This window comes from Penicillium concentricum (assembly GCF_028827145.1).
Source record: "Penicillium concentricum strain IBT 3081 chromosome Unknown utg000002l_segment0_segment0, whole genome shotgun sequence".
Classification (NCBI taxonomy): domain Eukaryota; kingdom Fungi; phylum Ascomycota; class Eurotiomycetes; order Eurotiales; family Aspergillaceae; genus Penicillium; species Penicillium concentricum.
In genome coordinates, this window is record NW_026622755.1 from 9,971,703 (window position 1) to 9,989,225 (window position 17,523).

At 50.3% G+C, this 17,523-nt stretch overlaps 6 protein-coding genes across 6 annotated transcripts; 4 read left to right on the forward strand and 2 right to left on the reverse strand.

Moving 5' to 3' along the window:
* Window positions 1-4,725: 4,725 nt before the first annotated feature.
* N7517_007522 (uncharacterized protein) lies at window positions 4,726-5,256 on the forward strand (the record flags this gene model as incomplete). Its single annotated transcript, XM_056725252.1, has 1 exon — window positions 4,726-5,256. The coding sequence occupies one exon, from the start codon at window positions 4,726-4,728 to the stop codon at window positions 5,254-5,256; it is 531 nt and encodes a 176-aa protein (XP_056581502.1).
* Window positions 5,257-7,030: 1,774 nt separating this feature from the next.
* Window positions 7,031-10,346, forward strand: N7517_007523 (mannose-ethanolamine phosphotransferase GPI13; the record flags this gene model as incomplete). The annotated part of the gene is made up of 2 exons (XM_056725253.1): window positions 7,031-7,245; window positions 7,349-10,346. 2 exons carry the CDS (start codon window positions 7,031-7,033, stop codon window positions 10,344-10,346), a joined length of 3,213 nt encoding a protein of 1,070 aa, XP_056581503.1.
* Window positions 10,347-10,784: 438 nt separating this feature from the next.
* Window positions 10,785-11,178, forward strand: N7517_007524 (uncharacterized protein). The gene is made up of 2 exons (XM_056725254.1): window positions 10,785-10,977; window positions 11,039-11,178. The coding sequence occupies exons 1-2, from the start codon at window positions 10,864-10,866 to the stop codon at window positions 11,090-11,092; spliced, it is 168 nt and encodes a 55-aa protein (XP_056581504.1). The 5' UTR covers window positions 10,785-10,863; the 3' UTR covers window positions 11,093-11,178.
* A 40-nt stretch (window positions 11,179-11,218) lies between these two features.
* Window positions 11,219-11,793, forward strand: N7517_007525 (uncharacterized protein; the record flags this gene model as incomplete). Its single annotated transcript, XM_056725255.1, is given in 3 exon segments — window positions 11,219-11,419; window positions 11,438-11,525; window positions 11,567-11,793. The coding sequence occupies 3 exon segments, from the start codon at window positions 11,219-11,221 to the stop codon at window positions 11,791-11,793; spliced, it is 516 nt and encodes a 171-aa protein (XP_056581505.1).
* Window positions 11,794-12,214: 421 nt separating this feature from the next.
* On the reverse strand, window positions 12,215-14,100 carry N7517_007526 (LysM peptidoglycan-binding domain-containing protein; the record flags this gene model as incomplete). The annotated part of the gene is made up of 3 exons (XM_056725256.1): window positions 12,215-13,486; window positions 13,536-13,829; window positions 13,882-14,100. The coding sequence occupies 3 exons, from the start codon at window positions 14,098-14,100 to the stop codon at window positions 12,215-12,217; spliced, it is 1,785 nt and encodes a 594-aa protein (XP_056581506.1).
* An 895-nt stretch (window positions 14,101-14,995) lies between these two features.
* N7517_007527 (LysM peptidoglycan-binding domain-containing protein) lies at window positions 14,996-16,930 on the reverse strand (the record flags this gene model as incomplete). Its single annotated transcript, XM_056725257.1, has 3 exons — window positions 14,996-16,187; window positions 16,244-16,439; window positions 16,492-16,930. The coding sequence occupies 3 exons, from the start codon at window positions 16,928-16,930 to the stop codon at window positions 14,996-14,998; spliced, it is 1,827 nt and encodes a 608-aa protein (XP_056581507.1).
* Window positions 16,931-17,523: the final 593 nt, after the last annotated feature.

The following is a 17,523-nucleotide window of genomic DNA, read 5'->3' on the forward strand; positions in this document are numbered from 1 at the left end:
CCAGGTTCGGAGAAAGGTACAAGGGTAGGGTATCCAAGTGTCTTGAAAGGAACTCACCAAAGGAGGGGATAGAAGGGATCACAAGAAAGAGCGAAATGAAGAAAATGAACGTTGTCTTCTGTATTGCTCAGAGGCGAACCCAGGACATGTACAGATTATACAACAAGAGAGGAAGGGAGACGGAAGGGAGGAAGAGCGAACTCTGAATGAGGCGAGAAATGCTGAGTGTGGCAGGAAGGCCGATCGAGCTTGACAGCGATAGAAGATGCAAGGTGACAAAGAATTGGAACGATTATTATCACCCTTTCGTTTGCTGCAGTGGGGTTTTGGAAAGTTGGTAGCCGGAGGGTTCAGAATTGAGGAGGCGCCGCGACGTTACTCTGCTCCGTGCATGCTCCAGGAATCTCCCAGTTGCAGATCGTCCTCATGTGCCTTGTGGAGAGGCGATCCCCGAGAATGGCAATCAGAACGTTGGGGGACCCTAGATTGATTGATAGGCAAGGGGTGTTGTCTGAGGGAAGATTTTCGAGCGGACTAAGAGAGGATAGTGGAATGCGCTGGCGCAAGAAGGATAAGAATCCGGGCTTCAGTGGATAGAAGGGAATGTGGACGAGAGACAAGGCACGGCATTAATGTAGTCCACAGCTGTCACACAGGCGCCAGCATGACAGCCCAAGGGTTTTTTTTTTTTGTGTGGCTGTTTATTGGGGGGTGTGGTTTTGGGTGAGGCGGTGATGAAGGGAAAAAGAAAAAGGTCAAAAAGGAAGAGAGAAAAAAAGAGGAGACGTTCTCAAATAAAAGGACGATTAAAAAAAAAAAAGTCACACGAAGAAGGAAAAGAAAAGAAAAAGAAAAAGAACAGAACAAGAGTCAATTGGATAGATAACAAGAAGAAAGATGATTTCTCAGGCAGATCAGCCGCTGTATTGCCGCGTAATACCATAACCATGTGAACAGGTCGATCCTGGCTGGGACCTGATGGTACTTGTATTAAGGTTAGAGTTTAACTATAAATCCAAGTATCTTTTTCAGCCATTTTCTTGATGGCGTACGTATTTAACTGTCACCGCGATCTAACTCCCGGCGCTTCTTTTTTAGCCTGGCCCCATCTCTTTTGTCTTGTTTTCACTTATGATACATATTTTATTATGGTCTATTTCACTACTTTCTCTTATGTATTAGGGAACCTCTTCCATGGTCCAGCTTAATACAAAGAGTCCCTAGTACAGTACCGAATGAGCCTGTAATATGGACGAGCAAACCTGAAGTCACTAGAAAGATTTAAATACTTCGGCCAAAAGTTCCTATCCACTCCCAACTCCCCGCCATCTATGTTGACCATGGGACCTAGAACCTTTATAGAGAAGCATACTCCCGAATGGAGCCGGTGCCTGGCCTACAGAGGGAAGCTTTGTCGCTAAATAGAATCAGGAAAAAGGATTCACCTTCAAAGCCGAGGTTCTACTTTACTGCACTAAATGAAGCTTTTAATATAAATCCTCGGCAACAGCTTAGCTTGAAAGATTAAAGGTTTCTTCCGATCGGGCCCACTAGGCCCCTCCCACTTTAGCCTTAAACATCAAGTAAGGTACACTTTATATATACCTACTACCTACATTGGTATATCCTCTAGGATAATATCAGGAGATCTCACTCTTTCAACGTCTATAACTTCCGGTTGGATCCGGAAACATTCTTGAAAGAGCCACCTTTTCTAACTGTGGATTACCTGCCATTCCAGGCTTACTTTCTCCGCCTAGTCAGGAACTCAATGGGGGCATTTGTTTTGCTTTTGTGCTTTGGCTTTTTTTTTTTTTTTTTTTCTTTTTATCTTCTCTTTTTCACCCGTGCGCTGGTATTGACATTGCGCTCTCCCTTGATTCTCTCCCAATGACCAAGTCAAACCCCAACTGCGAGACATGCAATAGTCTCGCGCGCGATCATCGATATAAGTACGCTTCGGGCCATGGGGTCCAGGTCTAGAAGAATTATCCGCGGTAAATAGGTTCGCGACTTGGGTAGACTTCCATAGACTTGGCCAGCCCCTTGCTTCGGCACATCGTCACACTGACCCTTGGATCAATCTGTGAGTAAAAGTGTCGGAGGCACCCTATTGAATGACGAGATCCAATTGCTCTGGGTCGGAAGCTCATAGAAACCCATTGAAATAAAAAGAAGAAAAAAAAGGGTCGTCATCTAGCATGTATTGGTGAACATTTGCCGTTCACGTTACGGTGTCCAGTCATCACGGTGTAATCCCTCCCGGCGAGATTGGAAAAAGGCCGAGACATCGACTGGCAAAGGGAGAGTCATACAGCTTGTAGGCTGACAAGGATACTCGCTTTGGGGTCCTTGCACAGGGGTTGCACAGGTCAAGTGTCAGGCCATCACTCGCAGAAATCTTCCCCGGATCTGATCTCTGAGGGGCATTGCCCGCCTTGCGTCCAATGCCTATAGCCTTAGGAACACTCAGTGGACCCGAGCGCGATGACCGCTGGCTTGCAGTGACTATCAGTCGTTGTCCGTGCTACCAGTTTCCGGGTACTGGGATGTTGCTTTTCTTGTGATCGTCCTTTCTCCGACTTTGTGAGGTATCGAATTGTGTGTTGGCCGCCCCTGACCGTATGAAAAAAGATGCAGAGTCTGTCCACTACAATGTATGCCAAGATAACCTTGGAATGTACCTAGGACATGTCAGTCGTTGCAGTTGACAAATTTTGATAGTGACTTGGTGCTGGTTGTGTTCTTCATCTCGATTGTCAGGGCTTGGCAGTATCGAATGAAGGCCGGGGTTGGTTTTATTGTAGAGCGCCAAATCTGTTCTAGGCTCTGACCTTCTGGGCTGGTGGAGGATTTCTTCACTTGGGGGAAGTGACTTGGGGTTTCATTGATATCGCCGACAAAACCCGATGTGTACTTCCATTGATGTCTCTCATGTGTCAACACAATAGTCAAAGCCCCCACATAAGAAGTCAAAGTACAGACTACTTGTCAGATTGTATTTTGTATGTCAGCATACAATATTGGTTGAAGAATATTTGAAAGGTGAAATAAATACTCAAACCCAGAGGATGTGGGCCAAGTTCCAGATTCAGATGCACTCATTATACTCCGTACTCCGTATACAATGAAGAAATAGCCCCTAACGCCAGCCTACTAGTAATTGAGTACACAAAGAAACAAAAGCCACGCACCAAGTCAACCTTTATTGTAACCGGGCACTTTATTTGTGGCACCGGAACCGCGTGCCCTTGTGCTGTGTGCCCCCGGTGTGGCGGCAAAATCCATGCAAGAAGGATACTTGCAGTTCAGGTGATTGACACATCCAGCATGTGGCAAGCAGTGGCTATAGTTATCTTGCATGTCAGGTGTGTGGATATTTACTCCGTATATTGTACTCTAACTTGTGTTGCCTGTACTTATACTACGGGGTATAGACGGTTGCTTTGAATATAGTGTATTTCAATGTGATATATATATCCAGCACATGAAATCTTTAAGTTTTCGCCCAGGAAGACGTCCGACTGCTTGACTCGTTACTTTAGTTTGAATTAACCCAATAGGAATAGAATTAGATATAAATCATGGCAATCAATTCAGATTTGAAGAAATTCCGTAGAAAAGACACAACATACTAAATCATCGTCGATCTTCAGCCTGATTATATATAGAGCGCGCTAAAGTCCAACGACCAAGTCAACTTCACTTATATGATACAATAACTCCACTGTTTCAAAGTCAACAATTAGTTCCTTACATCTTTTTGTTTATGTGACAACAAACAATGGTTGCTATTTACCTATAGTTGTTGTGCTCGGTTGACGCGTACTAGGGTTTTGTTTATATGTCTCGAAGATCAGGTGCAGGAGATCTAATCTCCCTCCACGTATATTTTGAAACATTCATTTCCTGCATATTTTTTTCGCGAGCATGGGTCTCGAGAGAGCACAAATCATGTTATGTAGATAATTAGCGTTCTATTGTACGGAATACTATAAACCCAAATCCGATGATTTACGCTTGTGCGACCACACTAAGTGCCAGCCATGACCTATTTTTTTCTTATTACAAACATTACTCTTAAATATTATACGATATAAATCTGCAATATGTATAACATGTTGTACTTCATAGATTTATGCGAACTTATGAGCGTGGATCTCAGGGGAACCAAAATAAACAGGCATAGTTCAGTGGATCCTGACCAGTAAGAGGACGAGAATAGCCTCCGGAGGGTCCGTTCTCCAGGCACTGAAATGCTGTGATTGGTTGACCCCTGTTGCCAAGAGGCCCCGAGCAACCCAAGGAACAACACTAAGCTCTGAATAGCTTAGCTCTACACTAACAATAGCGAAGGGTTCTAGGCTTACAACTGCTCCTCTTCTCCCCTTCCTCCCTTTTCTGTTTTCCCTTCATTCTCATCCCATCTCCATTCATTCCATCGCAGGTGCCAGCTTCACTCTTTCAGCGGCTCACCTTGTGTCCATTCTTTCTTTAACCTTAACTCACTCTCGTTTTCGACCCTTCGCCTTTTTTCGACACACTCGTGACCGATTATTCGCACGCACATTCCATCGCCTTTGACTGTTTACTTCCCCGGATTCATTCCGTGACCTTCCTTGGAATCCGAACTCGTCGATCACATACATATCTGTCGATTTCCGACCCTACCACTCTCAAACACGGTATCGAAAATCCAACCGTCGACAACCGACAATCAACAAGATGAACAACTTATTCCCCCGCATCGTTGCTCGCGATGATGACAGCGACAGTGGACTCTCAAACACTATGGTCGACCTACTCATTGCTCTGCTCGTTCTCGTTTTGCTCTCCCTTGCCCTGGTCGGTGGTCTGCTCGTCCTCCGCCGCAAGCGTCAGCGTAAACAAAACTTGCTTCCAGTCCACAACGGAGAGGCCCCCAACAGACGCCGTCTCACTATTTCCACGAACAAAACCGACTCCATTCTTGTCTACGATGAGAAACGCAGCCTTATGGACAACTCCGATAGCCCACCACCTAGCCCTGTGCCCGAGATCCGCATTACCTTCCCAGAGGAGGAAGATGCGAGCGGCAGACGCACTTCTGGCCGCATGGTCATTGTCCGAATCAGTGACGCCGGCAGCGTCGGCCTAGAGCCCTGCCATGAGGAGCTTCCTCCTTACCAAACCACCGATACCGGTCGCTTCCAGTCCCTGGACATGGATCGGATGGGTGGATTGAAGGAGAAGGAGGAGAGGAAGACATATCATTAAAGCATGTTGTCAAACCAACCTGCCTAATTGACCGACCGCGTACACCGCCCGCATAGCGCTCAATCTTCTCTTCAACTTTCGATGACTTCTCAAAACATGACGAGTACCCTGTCAAATATCTTTTGCGATTTTACCACTTACATACCCTTCCTTCCCTGATTTGGCCTTCATGGCTTGCACATATGCCCTTCAGTTTCTATTTGGTCTCTAAAGCATACATACTGTGGGAAAACCCGGCTTTTGGACAGACTCATGGGTACTTCACACTGCTTGGATTCCAATATTCATCGAAGCTGGATCGTTCATAGCGAGGGCCTGCCGACTTTTTCTCTATTTGCTTTCTGGCGTTTCATTTCTTAAGCCTGGTTCCTCATATCTCTTTCGCCCCTGCTACGTTCCTAGGGCCCGATCTACATGTGACATCATTCCTGCTTTCGACTTTCTCTTCTTCTACCCCCTTTATGGGGTCCTATTTTTATGTTTTATTGGGGTCCCCTCTATTTTACTTCCCTTCTTATGTGCCTTTTTTTCCGGTACTCGGCAGCTGGATAATGTATGTACTTAGTCCTTCTATGTTCATTTACGCAAATCTGAAATCTATGCTTTTTTTCAAATGTCTTTTTTTTTTTGCTTTTTCTGTGTGTATACTAGCCGGTGTGCCTACGGATTGCCTGTTCCCTTTTAGTGCTTACCTCTTGCCGCTTTTTGCTCACTTGAGTAAAACTGATCACACCCTAAGCACCCCCACAATTGCCATATTGAGCGATGGACCATCCCAATCGGTAAATCTTAACTTACTACTCCGTACTGACATCTAGCACCTACAATGTCTCACCAAGCGAGGGCTTCCTATCTAAGGATGCGCCACCACCGGTCATAGATTGTCAATATTGTGAAGGCGGCTCTTCAAGAAGTACGCTTGTCGCCGCAAGACGTGGACTGTATCTGCTTCACCAAAGACCCTGGGATGGGTCCCCCGCTGCAGATCATAGCTGTTGCCGCGCGGATGAGCGATATTGCATTGATAATGCAATCATGATTGTCCAGGCGGGTATGATGGCGTATGAAACGGGCTTCCGGACTCCACTGAAGAAATCTATCTGCATTCAAAGGTTCCGGATAGACGAGGTATTTGTGAGTTGGCGAGACTAGAGATGTTGTTTCGCTCAAAGATAGTAGGGAATATAAGTGTGACGGTGTACGGATATTCAGCTATATCGAGCCACGTGGGGTACGAAAGACAAAAGAGGTCATGGATATAACGAAACCCTGGCTATTTCGACCAACTAGTCTTATACCAATTCCCTATATTTTGAGGATGACACTGAGTATCCACAGCCGGCCAATCAGAAACACCGATGCCGAGCTCCCCAACCCGTGGGTTCCGCGACTGTCACATAAATTCGAATTAATTTCTTTTCTTAAACACATTTCTTCCTAATTGGGCTTTGTATACATTGTTCCTTCAAACAATGTGCATGTTATAGCTTATTCATACATAGGGAAGCCGTTCGACAGAGCACAGAAAGGGGTACAGACCTCCGCAACCTCCTCCGCCCCGCCTATACTTTTTCTCCGACTTCGATGGATCTCGCTTGAACCGGCTCAACCGGCTCAATTGTGCTTGCTCCCGGCTTCCCTGCCCCTGAAAAACACACCGTGTTCATCATTCACGGTCCCCCCAGTGCCCCTTCGGCCTCTAGCAGCCAGATCTGCGACCTGGCGCGCCAGCTCCCCCCGACCTCGACCTGAGACCATACAATAGACCGCGGAAATGGTAGCCACATCACATGCAGGGACTACGGGGACTAGTCCAAACCCTAACGGCTCTAAAAGCGGTCTTCCAGCTGCCGCCCCTCGCAGCTCCGATCAGTCGTCTGACGGGCAGAAGCGGAAGCAAGCTGCTCTGTTGGAGAAGAAGTCGCTGGAGCTTGAGAATGAGTTCAAGGCCAAGCATTTTGGTGTGATGGGTGTTCTAGCGTGGATATTGTGAGTGATTCCTTCTCGAACCTAGCAGAGCCTTAGGTTCAACGCCCGCTGTAGGCTTGACGTGTTGTAAAATGAATTTGAACTGACGCTGGATAAATGACAGACTCTTGCATGTCGCCGGTATTTATATGTTCACAAAAGGGTTCCTCCTCACGCGCATGGTCCTTGAGGACAAGTCATCATGCGACGTACTGCCTTTCGACGACATTTTGGCCAAACCACACACTACAGCTCTGGGGAGTAAACAGCAGAAAGGCTGCTGGCACGAGAAAACCTTTGACAAGGCCGTTGTTATTATAATCGACGCCCTCCGCTATGACTTCACTGTGCCATTCGCCTCGAAAGGAGAGAGTGACCCAGTCCACCTCTTCCACAACAACATCCCTGTCCTCTACGAGACCGCAGTGCAAAACCCCGCCAACGCCTTCCTCCTGCCATTCATTGCGGATCCCCCGACAACCACTCTGAACCGCCTGAAAGGCCTGACCACCGGAACCCTGCCCACGTTCTTGGAAGCAGGCTCCAACTTTGCCGGAACCGCCATCGATGAGGACAATCTTGTCGCGCAGTTGCATACCGCCGGGAAGAATCTGGTTCACCTCGGCGATGATACCTGGCAGGCGCTGTTCCCGGGCTACTTTGATACCAACCTCACTCATGCGTATGACTCGTTCAATGTCTGGGACTTGCACACTGTCGACAATGGCGTCACGGAGCATCTCTTCCCGCTCCTCCGGCCGGAGAACAGCAAGAAATGGGATGTTATCTTTGGCCATTATCTCGGCGTAGATCATGCAGGTCATCGGTATGGTCCTAACCATGCTGCCATGGCATCCAAGCTCCAGGAAATGGACCGGGTTGTTCGCGATATCATTGATGCGATCGATGATAAGACTCTTCTGGTCGTCATGGGAGATCATGGGATGGACATTAAGGGTGACCACGGCGGCGAGTCTGATGACGAGATTGAGGCCGCATTGTGGATGTATTCCAAGCGTGGCATCTTTGGACGTACAAGCAAAGATACGCTCCTCCCGCCCCAATTCGCGCGCGACAGGTCCGTACCTCAGATCGACCTCGTTCCGACGCTGTCTTTGCTCCTTGGAATGCCGATCCCATTCAATAACCTAGGCTCGCCCATTGAAGAGGCTTTCTCTGGCGCACGTGGGAATAACTGGGCAAACCTGGCGACTGTCAACCGATTGACTGCCGCCCAGGTAAAGAGATATCAGCACCAATATGCGCTTGCTAGAGGTGCTGGTGATGATGAAGAGTCGGCTTTGCTTTGGACTGCTGCAGAAGAAGAGTGGAAGTCTGCTTCCAAGGGCTTCTCGCCCAAGTCGACCGCCGCTCGCGCTAGCAATGAACTCTACCGCAAGTACCAGCGTCACACTCTTGATATCTGCCGTGGATTGTGGGCTCGATTCGATGTGCCAAGCATGATCCAAGGTGTTGTGATTCTTTTCACTAGTATTGTCTTGTTGATCATCTATGCCCGAGGCTTGAAGACAGATCGAACCCAACTCACGTCTCGTTTGCTTCAATTCGCAAGCGTGGGTGCTGGTGTTGGTGCAGTGGCCGGTTCTGCTTTTGGCTTGACTGGCCTGACTGAGATGTCTATGTTTGATGGAGCCGTGCTGCTAGCTGCTGCTGGAAGCGTCCTTGGAGCCACGCCGGCTCTTGTCAATAAGCCTGCGAACCTGACCATGCCTCTTCCGAGCGGCATGTGGGGATGGCTTGCGCTTTTCTTTACCGTTTCTCAATCTATTGGATTTTCCTCAAACTCGTACACCATCTGGGAAGATGAAATCCTTCTGTTCTTCCTCACTACATTCGGCGTGTGCGCGGGTGTCTCGTCCATGCGACAGAAGCAGACCACTGACCGCATCTTGGGTGTATACCACTCTATTCTGTTCGTGATCCTGGGCCGAATCGCGTCTTTCTCCCGTCTCTGCCGCGAAGAACAGATGCCCTTCTGTCGCTCCACGTACTACGCCTCGTCGACTTCTTCCACCTCCGCTCCCTGGCAGCTTGCCATTCCTTTCCTGGTCACCCTCTTCCTGCCCAGCGTCGTACGGTCCTTCTACGCCGGCTCCAAGTCCTATGAAGGCGCCGCATCGCTATGGATCGGCTTTGCTTTCCGCTTCGGTCTCTTCGTCACCTCCCTATTCTGGATCCTCGAAGCTGCCGACGACGGCGAGTGGCTACCCGTAAGCAACGAAACCCTCAAGTTCGTCCGCATCTTCCTAGCCCAGTTCGTCCTCGCCCTCGCGTTCGTAGCAGGCACTACAGCATACTTCTACTCGAAGCCCTGCGTCAGCATCAACGTGAACAAACCAACCGAAGATCCCAACAGCCCACCGGCTCCTATAGTCGCCGGCCAGCAACAAGGCCCACGAACAACGGTTACAATCCTCGGCTTTGGAAACGTCTACGGAACCCACTTCTGCTTCCTACTCCTCAACTTCGCCCTCGCCATCATCCTCATGCAAAAGCCAATGGGCCAAGGCGCCATCGCCCTCCTCCTCTGGCAAATTCTCTCTCTCCTCGAAATCCTCGACACAAACAGCCTAACCATGACAAACTCCTCCATCGGTCCCGTCATCCTCGGCCTCCTCGGCTCTTTCTACTACTTCAAAACAGGCCACCAGGCCACCCTCTCCAGCATCCAGTGGGAAACAGCCTTTATCCCTCTCGCAACAATCCAATACCCCTGGTCCCCACTATTCGTCATCCTCAATACCTTCGGCGCCCAGATCTTGGCCGCCATCGCCGTCCCCCTCACCGTCCTCTGGAAACGCCCCCTCCAGACTCACGACCGTGTCCCTGCTTCAAACCCGAACAAGAACCCCGCCACACGCATCCTCTCCGATGTCGTACAGGCAGCTGGAACACATATCCTCTACTTGGCGACTATTAATCTCGCTACTTCTATGTGGGCCGGCCATCTCCGACGCCATCTCATGCTCTACCGTATCTTCAGCCCTCGCTTCATGATGGGCTCGGTGGTGCTGGCTGTTGTTGATGTTGTCTTGATGATCGTTGCTGTCGGCGGTGTGCGCTGGAGTACTCTAAGTGTTGGTGAGATCTTTGGTTGGTGATGACATTTTGAAAAGGAATTATAATCTGGGGAATATAAGTCCCAATCTCAGGTTGGACATGAAACTCGCATGTGTGGATATATGCACATCTATCCCCAGATATTTCTTTCCTTCGCCCATCTCAAACTTCTACTGGCTACAGCCTTGTACAGAACGAAACCCATACATCCTTCCCCTTCTCCGCATCGAGTCGCTCTCTCACTTGTATATGCGCTCTGTGTCACATTTCCCTCCTTTCTCCTTTCTCCTTCCTCTTTCTTTTTGAGGGCTATATATTGATTCCTTAGCGATTCGTCCTCGAGAGTATATCGACTTAGTTATATAACTCTATCTCTATATTATAAGAACCTTTATCCGTTACAATTATCTCCTCCCTTCTACGCAGATATCCTTATCCGTAGATATGTTTAGAATTAAAGAAGTAATATAAATAAAAAGGTGGCGAATCTATAACGACTAGGCCGACACAAAATCATTGGGCAGGACTGGACTGTTTGGAGCTCCATCGGGGAGGTCAATGGCCACCACAGTCGTGGTGGCAGCACCGACTCAGTCCGGAGGATTATCAAGAGACTTTGCATGTGCTAGATGGGGACATATCTCTTCGAGGTTACGTGGAAGACAAAGTAAGGTGAGTAAGTACTACCCATGTTTAGGTGTATCAGAGGCAATTTTGTTTAATTTTATCTTAGGCTCGACTACGACCCTTACCGGTCCGTGACTATCCGAATGCCGACTCTCCATGATATATTCTGTGCTAAAGTGGTTTCTGAAATGTTAGCCCAATTGAGGATTCACAAGGCGATAAACCCTTCGCGGATTTTGCGAAGGTAGAAAATCCACTACCTGAATTCGGCTACCAAACGAAATAAATGGAGAGCGGGCTCGTTACGGACGGAGCCCGGATACATCATTCTGTACATGGAGGCAAAACACCCCGGTGTTATCCTAGAAGTGCGTTATTCACAAAGATCCAAGCTGCAGCGGACCCAGCGGACGATTATATTCTAGATACCAATGGGAACATGAAAGGGGTGATTGCCCTCAACATTGAGTATAGCGGGTCTAAACAAGTGACTATAACCATCTAGCGACCAGAGGATATAATTGTGGATGGTGTGGATGAACTTTACGCGATCGCTAAAGTCGAAGCGCTGGTATATGTCCTTTCAGCTGCAGGTATTAGGGGAAGTAGATACCGAAACGGCCTTTTCGAATAGAATCTGGACTTCTAGTCGAGGAACCAGCATTCCGACTGTCGCTTAGGGACTTCACCCCCATCAGCGTATCACAATGGCACACTGACTTCGATCAATATATCTCTATCCCATCGAGGGAACTCTGTAGATTTCTACCATACGCCAAAGCAGAACAGCAACAAGAATTGCTAGACCTAGATCTTGTTGACTTATTTCCCCCGGGGAAGACAAAGCGCTGTGAATTTTAAACTCCTGAGCACCTTTAGAAAAACTCTGGGAGACGATGAAAGCTGAGCTGGTTTGGGGTTTTCGAATACGTGGACGGTACTTTGACTCTTTGAAGATGCACTTTTGTCCGAAGGTCTCTTTTCGCTGGGGGAAAGAGAAGAGGAAGGAGAGAGAAATCTGTCTCAATCCGGGGAGCTATCTAGGACCTAGGAGCGACATAGGATTCTAAGAATGAGTTAAATGCCCTAACTATACAGAAATCACTATGATCCTCTTCCCTTAAAGGGGTTGTAGTAGGTAGCTCCTAGATCCCTGCTCGTATAGACATCCATGGATGCTGGTGTATACACAAAAAAGGCGTTTTCAATCATTCTCACTAAAACCTATCTATCCAAGTACAGGCCTGCATGACTCGATCTTCTATTATGTACCTAATCACCCTTATTTCACCCCGGTACACACATAGTATCCCAGCCACAGTGTCTGACAGCTGCTGCCAACCCCCTTATTCCACGCATAGAAGTTCGCCAGCGTGACACCCGCCTTCTTTGCGATCGTCTCACAACTATCCCCACTCACCACCTTATAAAACTTGTTACAGCTACCCGTCATACCAGTCTGGATGGGCGTCGGCGTTGCGACGCCATTACCCTGCGTCGTGGTCGTCGTGGTCGTTGTGGTCGGCTTAGGGTTCACCCCCACAATGCTCACACAGATATAATAATCCACCCACAGGCCGCCGCAGTTGGTGCCAATTTGCGTGTTCCACGTGTACAGCTGATTGGTGGTGATGCCGTACTTGCCCGCGAGGGCGTCACACGTATCGCCCGACTTAACCTTGTGGAAGGCGTCGCAGTTGCCCACGATACCCGGCCGGGTTGGCGTCGGGGTGGTAATGCCGTTTCCGACGGTCGTGGTGGTGGTAGTGATGGTGGGGGTTGTGCCGATCGTCTTCACACAGACATAGTACCCCAACCAGAGACCTGAGCAGCCGGAGCCGATCTGCGGGTTCCACTTTGAGAACTGGCTCTGGCTGATGCCGTACTTCTGCGCGATGTTACCGCATTGGTCGCCGTCAACGACCATATGGAACTTGTCGCAGTTAGCGACCATACCCGGGAGGATGGGGGTTGGGGTTGCGATGCCGTTGGTTGGCTGTGTGGGGCCAGTCGTGGTCGTTGCGGTGGGGGTTACGCCAATGGCTTTCACGCAGATGTAATAGCCCAGCCAGAGGCCGCTGCAGTCAGTCTTTACTTCTGGGTTCCAGGTCACGAGCTGGTCGAGCGTGATGCCGTTGGTGTTGGCGAGGGCGCGGCACTCGTCGCCTTCGACGACCATGTGAAACTTATCGCAATTGGCGACCATGCCTGGGCGAATAGGGGTTGGGGTTGTGACGCCATTGGTCGGACTGGTCGGACTGGTGGTGGTGGAGGGTGTTGAGCCCACGATGGACACGCAGACATAGTAGTCCAGCCAGAGCGAGCCGCAGCCGGCGCCCACGCCCGAGTTCCACGCGAGGAAGTCGGCACGCGAGATGCCGTACTTCGAGGCGATGGTACCGCAGTCATCGCCCGACGAGACAAGGTGGAACTTGTTGCAGGTCTCGATCATGCCGGGCTGGATGGGGCTGGGAGTGGGAATGCCGTTGGTGGCAGTGGGCGTGGTGCCAGAGGTTGTGCCCGTGGGCGTCCATCCTTTGATTCCCGTACAGATCTGTCAGGGTTAGTCGAAGGAAGAGGATTTGGTAGAAGGGGATGCGCACATAGTAGTCCACCCAGAGATACTGGCACTGGGCGCCAATCTCGGAGTTCCACTCCACCAGCAGCTGGCGTGTCAGACCGGGATACTTGTTGGTGAAGGTATCACAGGTGTTTCCAGACTCTACCAGATCCCAGCGGTTGCATGTGTCAATCTGACCTGGTTGAGTTGGACCTGGCGCACCAGCCGTGGTGGTGGTAGTGGGCGCTGATGTCGTCGGGGCTGGTTCCCCAAAGGCCTCGACACAGTAGGAGTGATCCGCCAGCAAGTTCCCGCACGCCTCCGTGATAGAGGGATTCTGAGAGCCAGTCAGTCGGTGTATTCATTTCGTGTAGAGTGGTAGAACTTACCCATCGCCGGAAGTCGGCCAACGTGATGCCCCAAGCAGATGGGATATCCTTGCACGCAACGGAGCCATCATTGTCCCACCACCAGGTACAGTACGAGGTCGTGTCGGGGTCGTAGGGCATCGACGGTGTCTCGTCTCTACGCAGATTCCATCGCGTGGCACCCAGAGCGCCGGTCACGCCGAAGAAGCCAACAAGGGCCACATGGATCTTGCCGACCATCTTGCTTGGAACTGCGGTGAAGTTCCTTCCCTTGTCAGGCTGCTGTATTGGTAGGGTTGATCCCCGTCCTGATAGGACTCATACTTATACTCCCTCCCCACTCTCAGTATGCAACTAGAGAAAATTTTCAGGTCATGCGATAAATGTAATCTCCGGTCCTGCCGAACACGACGTGCTTAAATCTCACCTACCTCGTCCGATCCTATCCAAACAATGGATATGCAGGCCAAGCCCGCTTGATGTGGACAAAACTTGGTTTTTTTATTTAAAATCCCAGCTTAGCCTCTGCCTGGCTTTTGGGGTCCGTTCTTGGCGCCATTGTAGGGTAGTAGCCCCTCATGCAGACTTCATGCAGGGGAAGCTGTTAGCGGTGGGCTAATGCAGGCTAAATGTTTGTTCCGAAGGCTGCCACCTTGAGTTGTTGGTTCTGGATAGGCTGCTATTGGAGATATGAAATTGGAAGTGGCGAGAGGGGTGCCTAGGTTGGACTGGGATGATGCCGTTAGCTTCGTGGAAGACTAGGTCTGACCGAAGCGAAGCGGATTGGAGTCGACTTGATGTAACGTCGGGGAAGTCGACGTGAGGATAGCTGACTAGAAGATAGCTGACTGGCGATTGAACCCTATTCAATTTGATTGAACTCGAAGATTGAGCTCGTATATTGCAGGATCAGACGAACGTACACGATTGGTGGCATTTGCTACTTTATTGGGCGAAGACGTCTATTCGAATGTACTGACAACTACTGCGGGGGACATCCATGTAAACAACAAAGCGAATTTCTCAACTTCATAGTGTAGAATAGTGATACAGATGCACAGTAAACGGCAAGAATACCAGTATGTAGAAAGATATCAAGCTTCCTGGATTAGTGATCGATACCCCAAAGTATCCACTACCCCACACAATACGCATTGCCCACCACCGCATTATCGCACGCCGAGTTGACACTGCGGTTGAGTTGCCGGAACCGACTGACCAAAATTCCATATTTGGCCGCGATAGAGTCACAAGTATCCCCCTTGGCCCAAAGATGCCACTTCACGCATGTCGGACTCGTCCCAGTGCCCGTAGGACCAGGCGGCCCCACGCTCGTCGGCGTCGGGGCCTCGGGCTCTTCCCAGATACGCACACAGACGGCAAAAGCTGCGCGCGTATTCGAGCATTGCGCATTGATGCTGGGGTTGTACTTGTAAAACTGGCTGAGCGTGATCTTGTACTTGGCCGCGATGGCGGCACAGGTATCCCCGTTCTTGAGCAGATGCCACTTATTGCAAGTGTCGGGGACGCCCGATTCAGTCGGCCCAGGGGGGTCAACCCAGCCGTCTGGAATGATTGTAGTGATGGTGGGATAGCAGGATGACGGGATGTCGGTCGGACTGGGGAGGACAGAGTCGGAGAGGTTGGGGTAGCAGTAGGGATCCCAGTGGTCGTGGATGCAACTAGTGTCCAGGTCCCATGAGTGCAGGTGGTACTCCTCATCCTCGAGGCCTTCATCCCACTCGTCCTCATTCTCGTCGTTGAACGGGCAGAACTTCGACCGTTCCAAGAGGGCGGTTGCTTCGGCCGGGTCGGGATCTTCGGCCGTGAGCGTGGCGATCGCAACCTCCGTGGGGAAGGCCCAGATGGTCGTCATGTTGACGGTGCTCGTGATGGAGTCGGGCGCCGGCTCCCAGGTGTATGTGTCCGTGGGGGTCGTCGCTGGCGTCGATGTGGTGGGGGGATTCACGGGGGTGAAGGTGCTGGTCTGCCCCGGGGGCCCAATGCAGATGTATTTTCCGGTCATTGTTTTGATGTTTTTGCACTTGGTCCCAATGGTAGGATTCCATGATTGCAGCATCAGTTCGTCCACCGATGACCCGGCCAACTTCATCAATGAGGAACAGGTGTCCTCCGCCATGACCTGGTGGATCAGGCACTTAGACACTTCATCGAGACAGAGTGTGTCTCCTGCCGTCAACGGCTCCTCGGAACTGATGGGCAGGCCATTGTATGCCAAAAGCCGATCGGTTGCGACAGAGAGGGCTTTGGCAATGGTATTGGCAGTGTCACCGGCTTTAACAGTGTACTTGCTCGCACAGACTGGACTATGCGAATGTGAGGCTCCTGCACAATTGTCGAGTAGAGAGATGACAACACTTACGTTTCGGCAGGCGGAGTACCTGTCGGCGCCGGCGTAACCGGATAGGAGGTCGTGGGGATGCCACAAGATTTCTTCAAAGCATCGAAGTCATCCTGGTGGTACGCCGGGTCTTCTCCCGGCTGGTTGATCTCGAGCTGCACTGATTTCATGTAACATTCCGAGCACAGCTCCTCTTCAGTGACATCTTCGAGCTTGTCTTTGCAGAAACCCCCGTCGCGTAAAAGAAACGTCAGCTTTCTCTCGTGGACCAAAGATGGGAGAGGATGGATGCTTATCTTGAAGACAAGTAGAGTTGTAGATGTATCGAAGGTGCCCTACCACGTCGATCGGTGTGAAGGTGGCCAACACCGTGTCGTTGGCCATAACATCCACCGAATCGGTCCCGCATCGCGACATCGCCTCCGTGTAGAGGGAGGACAGCGCGCCGCTGCATTCGGTGGTGCAAATTTGAGCCAACGAGGCAGACGGAATGAACTGTAGCTCTTTCTCGAACTCGTTTGAGCACTGGGTGATATTCTTGGCTAGAGTCGTCCGGCATGATGCTCGCACGCCAGCTGGAATATGCGCCAAACTGGGCACGACGGAGAGGGCGCACACATAGCTTGCGAGGCAAGTAAGAATCACTAGGAACCGCATCTTGCGGCACACACTGACAGCGTTGGTCCCACAAGGAGAGAATTGAAGCATTTCAAGACTCCAGGAGAGATGTCAACCAAGGGGAACAGTCAGAGGGTGTACTTCATTGCCAAGCCGAGGCCATCCAGGCTCCGAGCAACAAGGGTATCGATGGAGCCGGCTGAAGGCCATTCATTTCCCCTGAATCATACTCCCCTGACGTGACATCGCTTCGGGGCAAATGTAAATCAAATGTTTGACCACTGCAGGGTCGTCAAATTGATGCCGAGAGATGGACACACTAGCCAAGCATCTGGCCATGCCTCTCGTTGGCGACGGGGCTTGGCATCAGGCGGATCAGACTAGCGTTTAAACCTTGTCCTGCATGAAGATAAATACACTAACCCCGAACAAGATATATCTCCTCTCGAAATTTCAGCTCTCATTTCCCTCCTCCTTGGCGCTCTCTTCATGATCCTAACCGGACCCTGAAGGACATGTGCAGAACGCCTCTAACAGCCCCCACGTTACATGCACCATTGAGATACCCTCCACTCAGCCCTCGGCACGGAAAACGCCCCGTGCGGACGATCTCCACCCAAGGCCAGACATGGCCTCATACCATTGCCAAAATGGAGATTGTTAGTAGTACAACCCTGATCGGA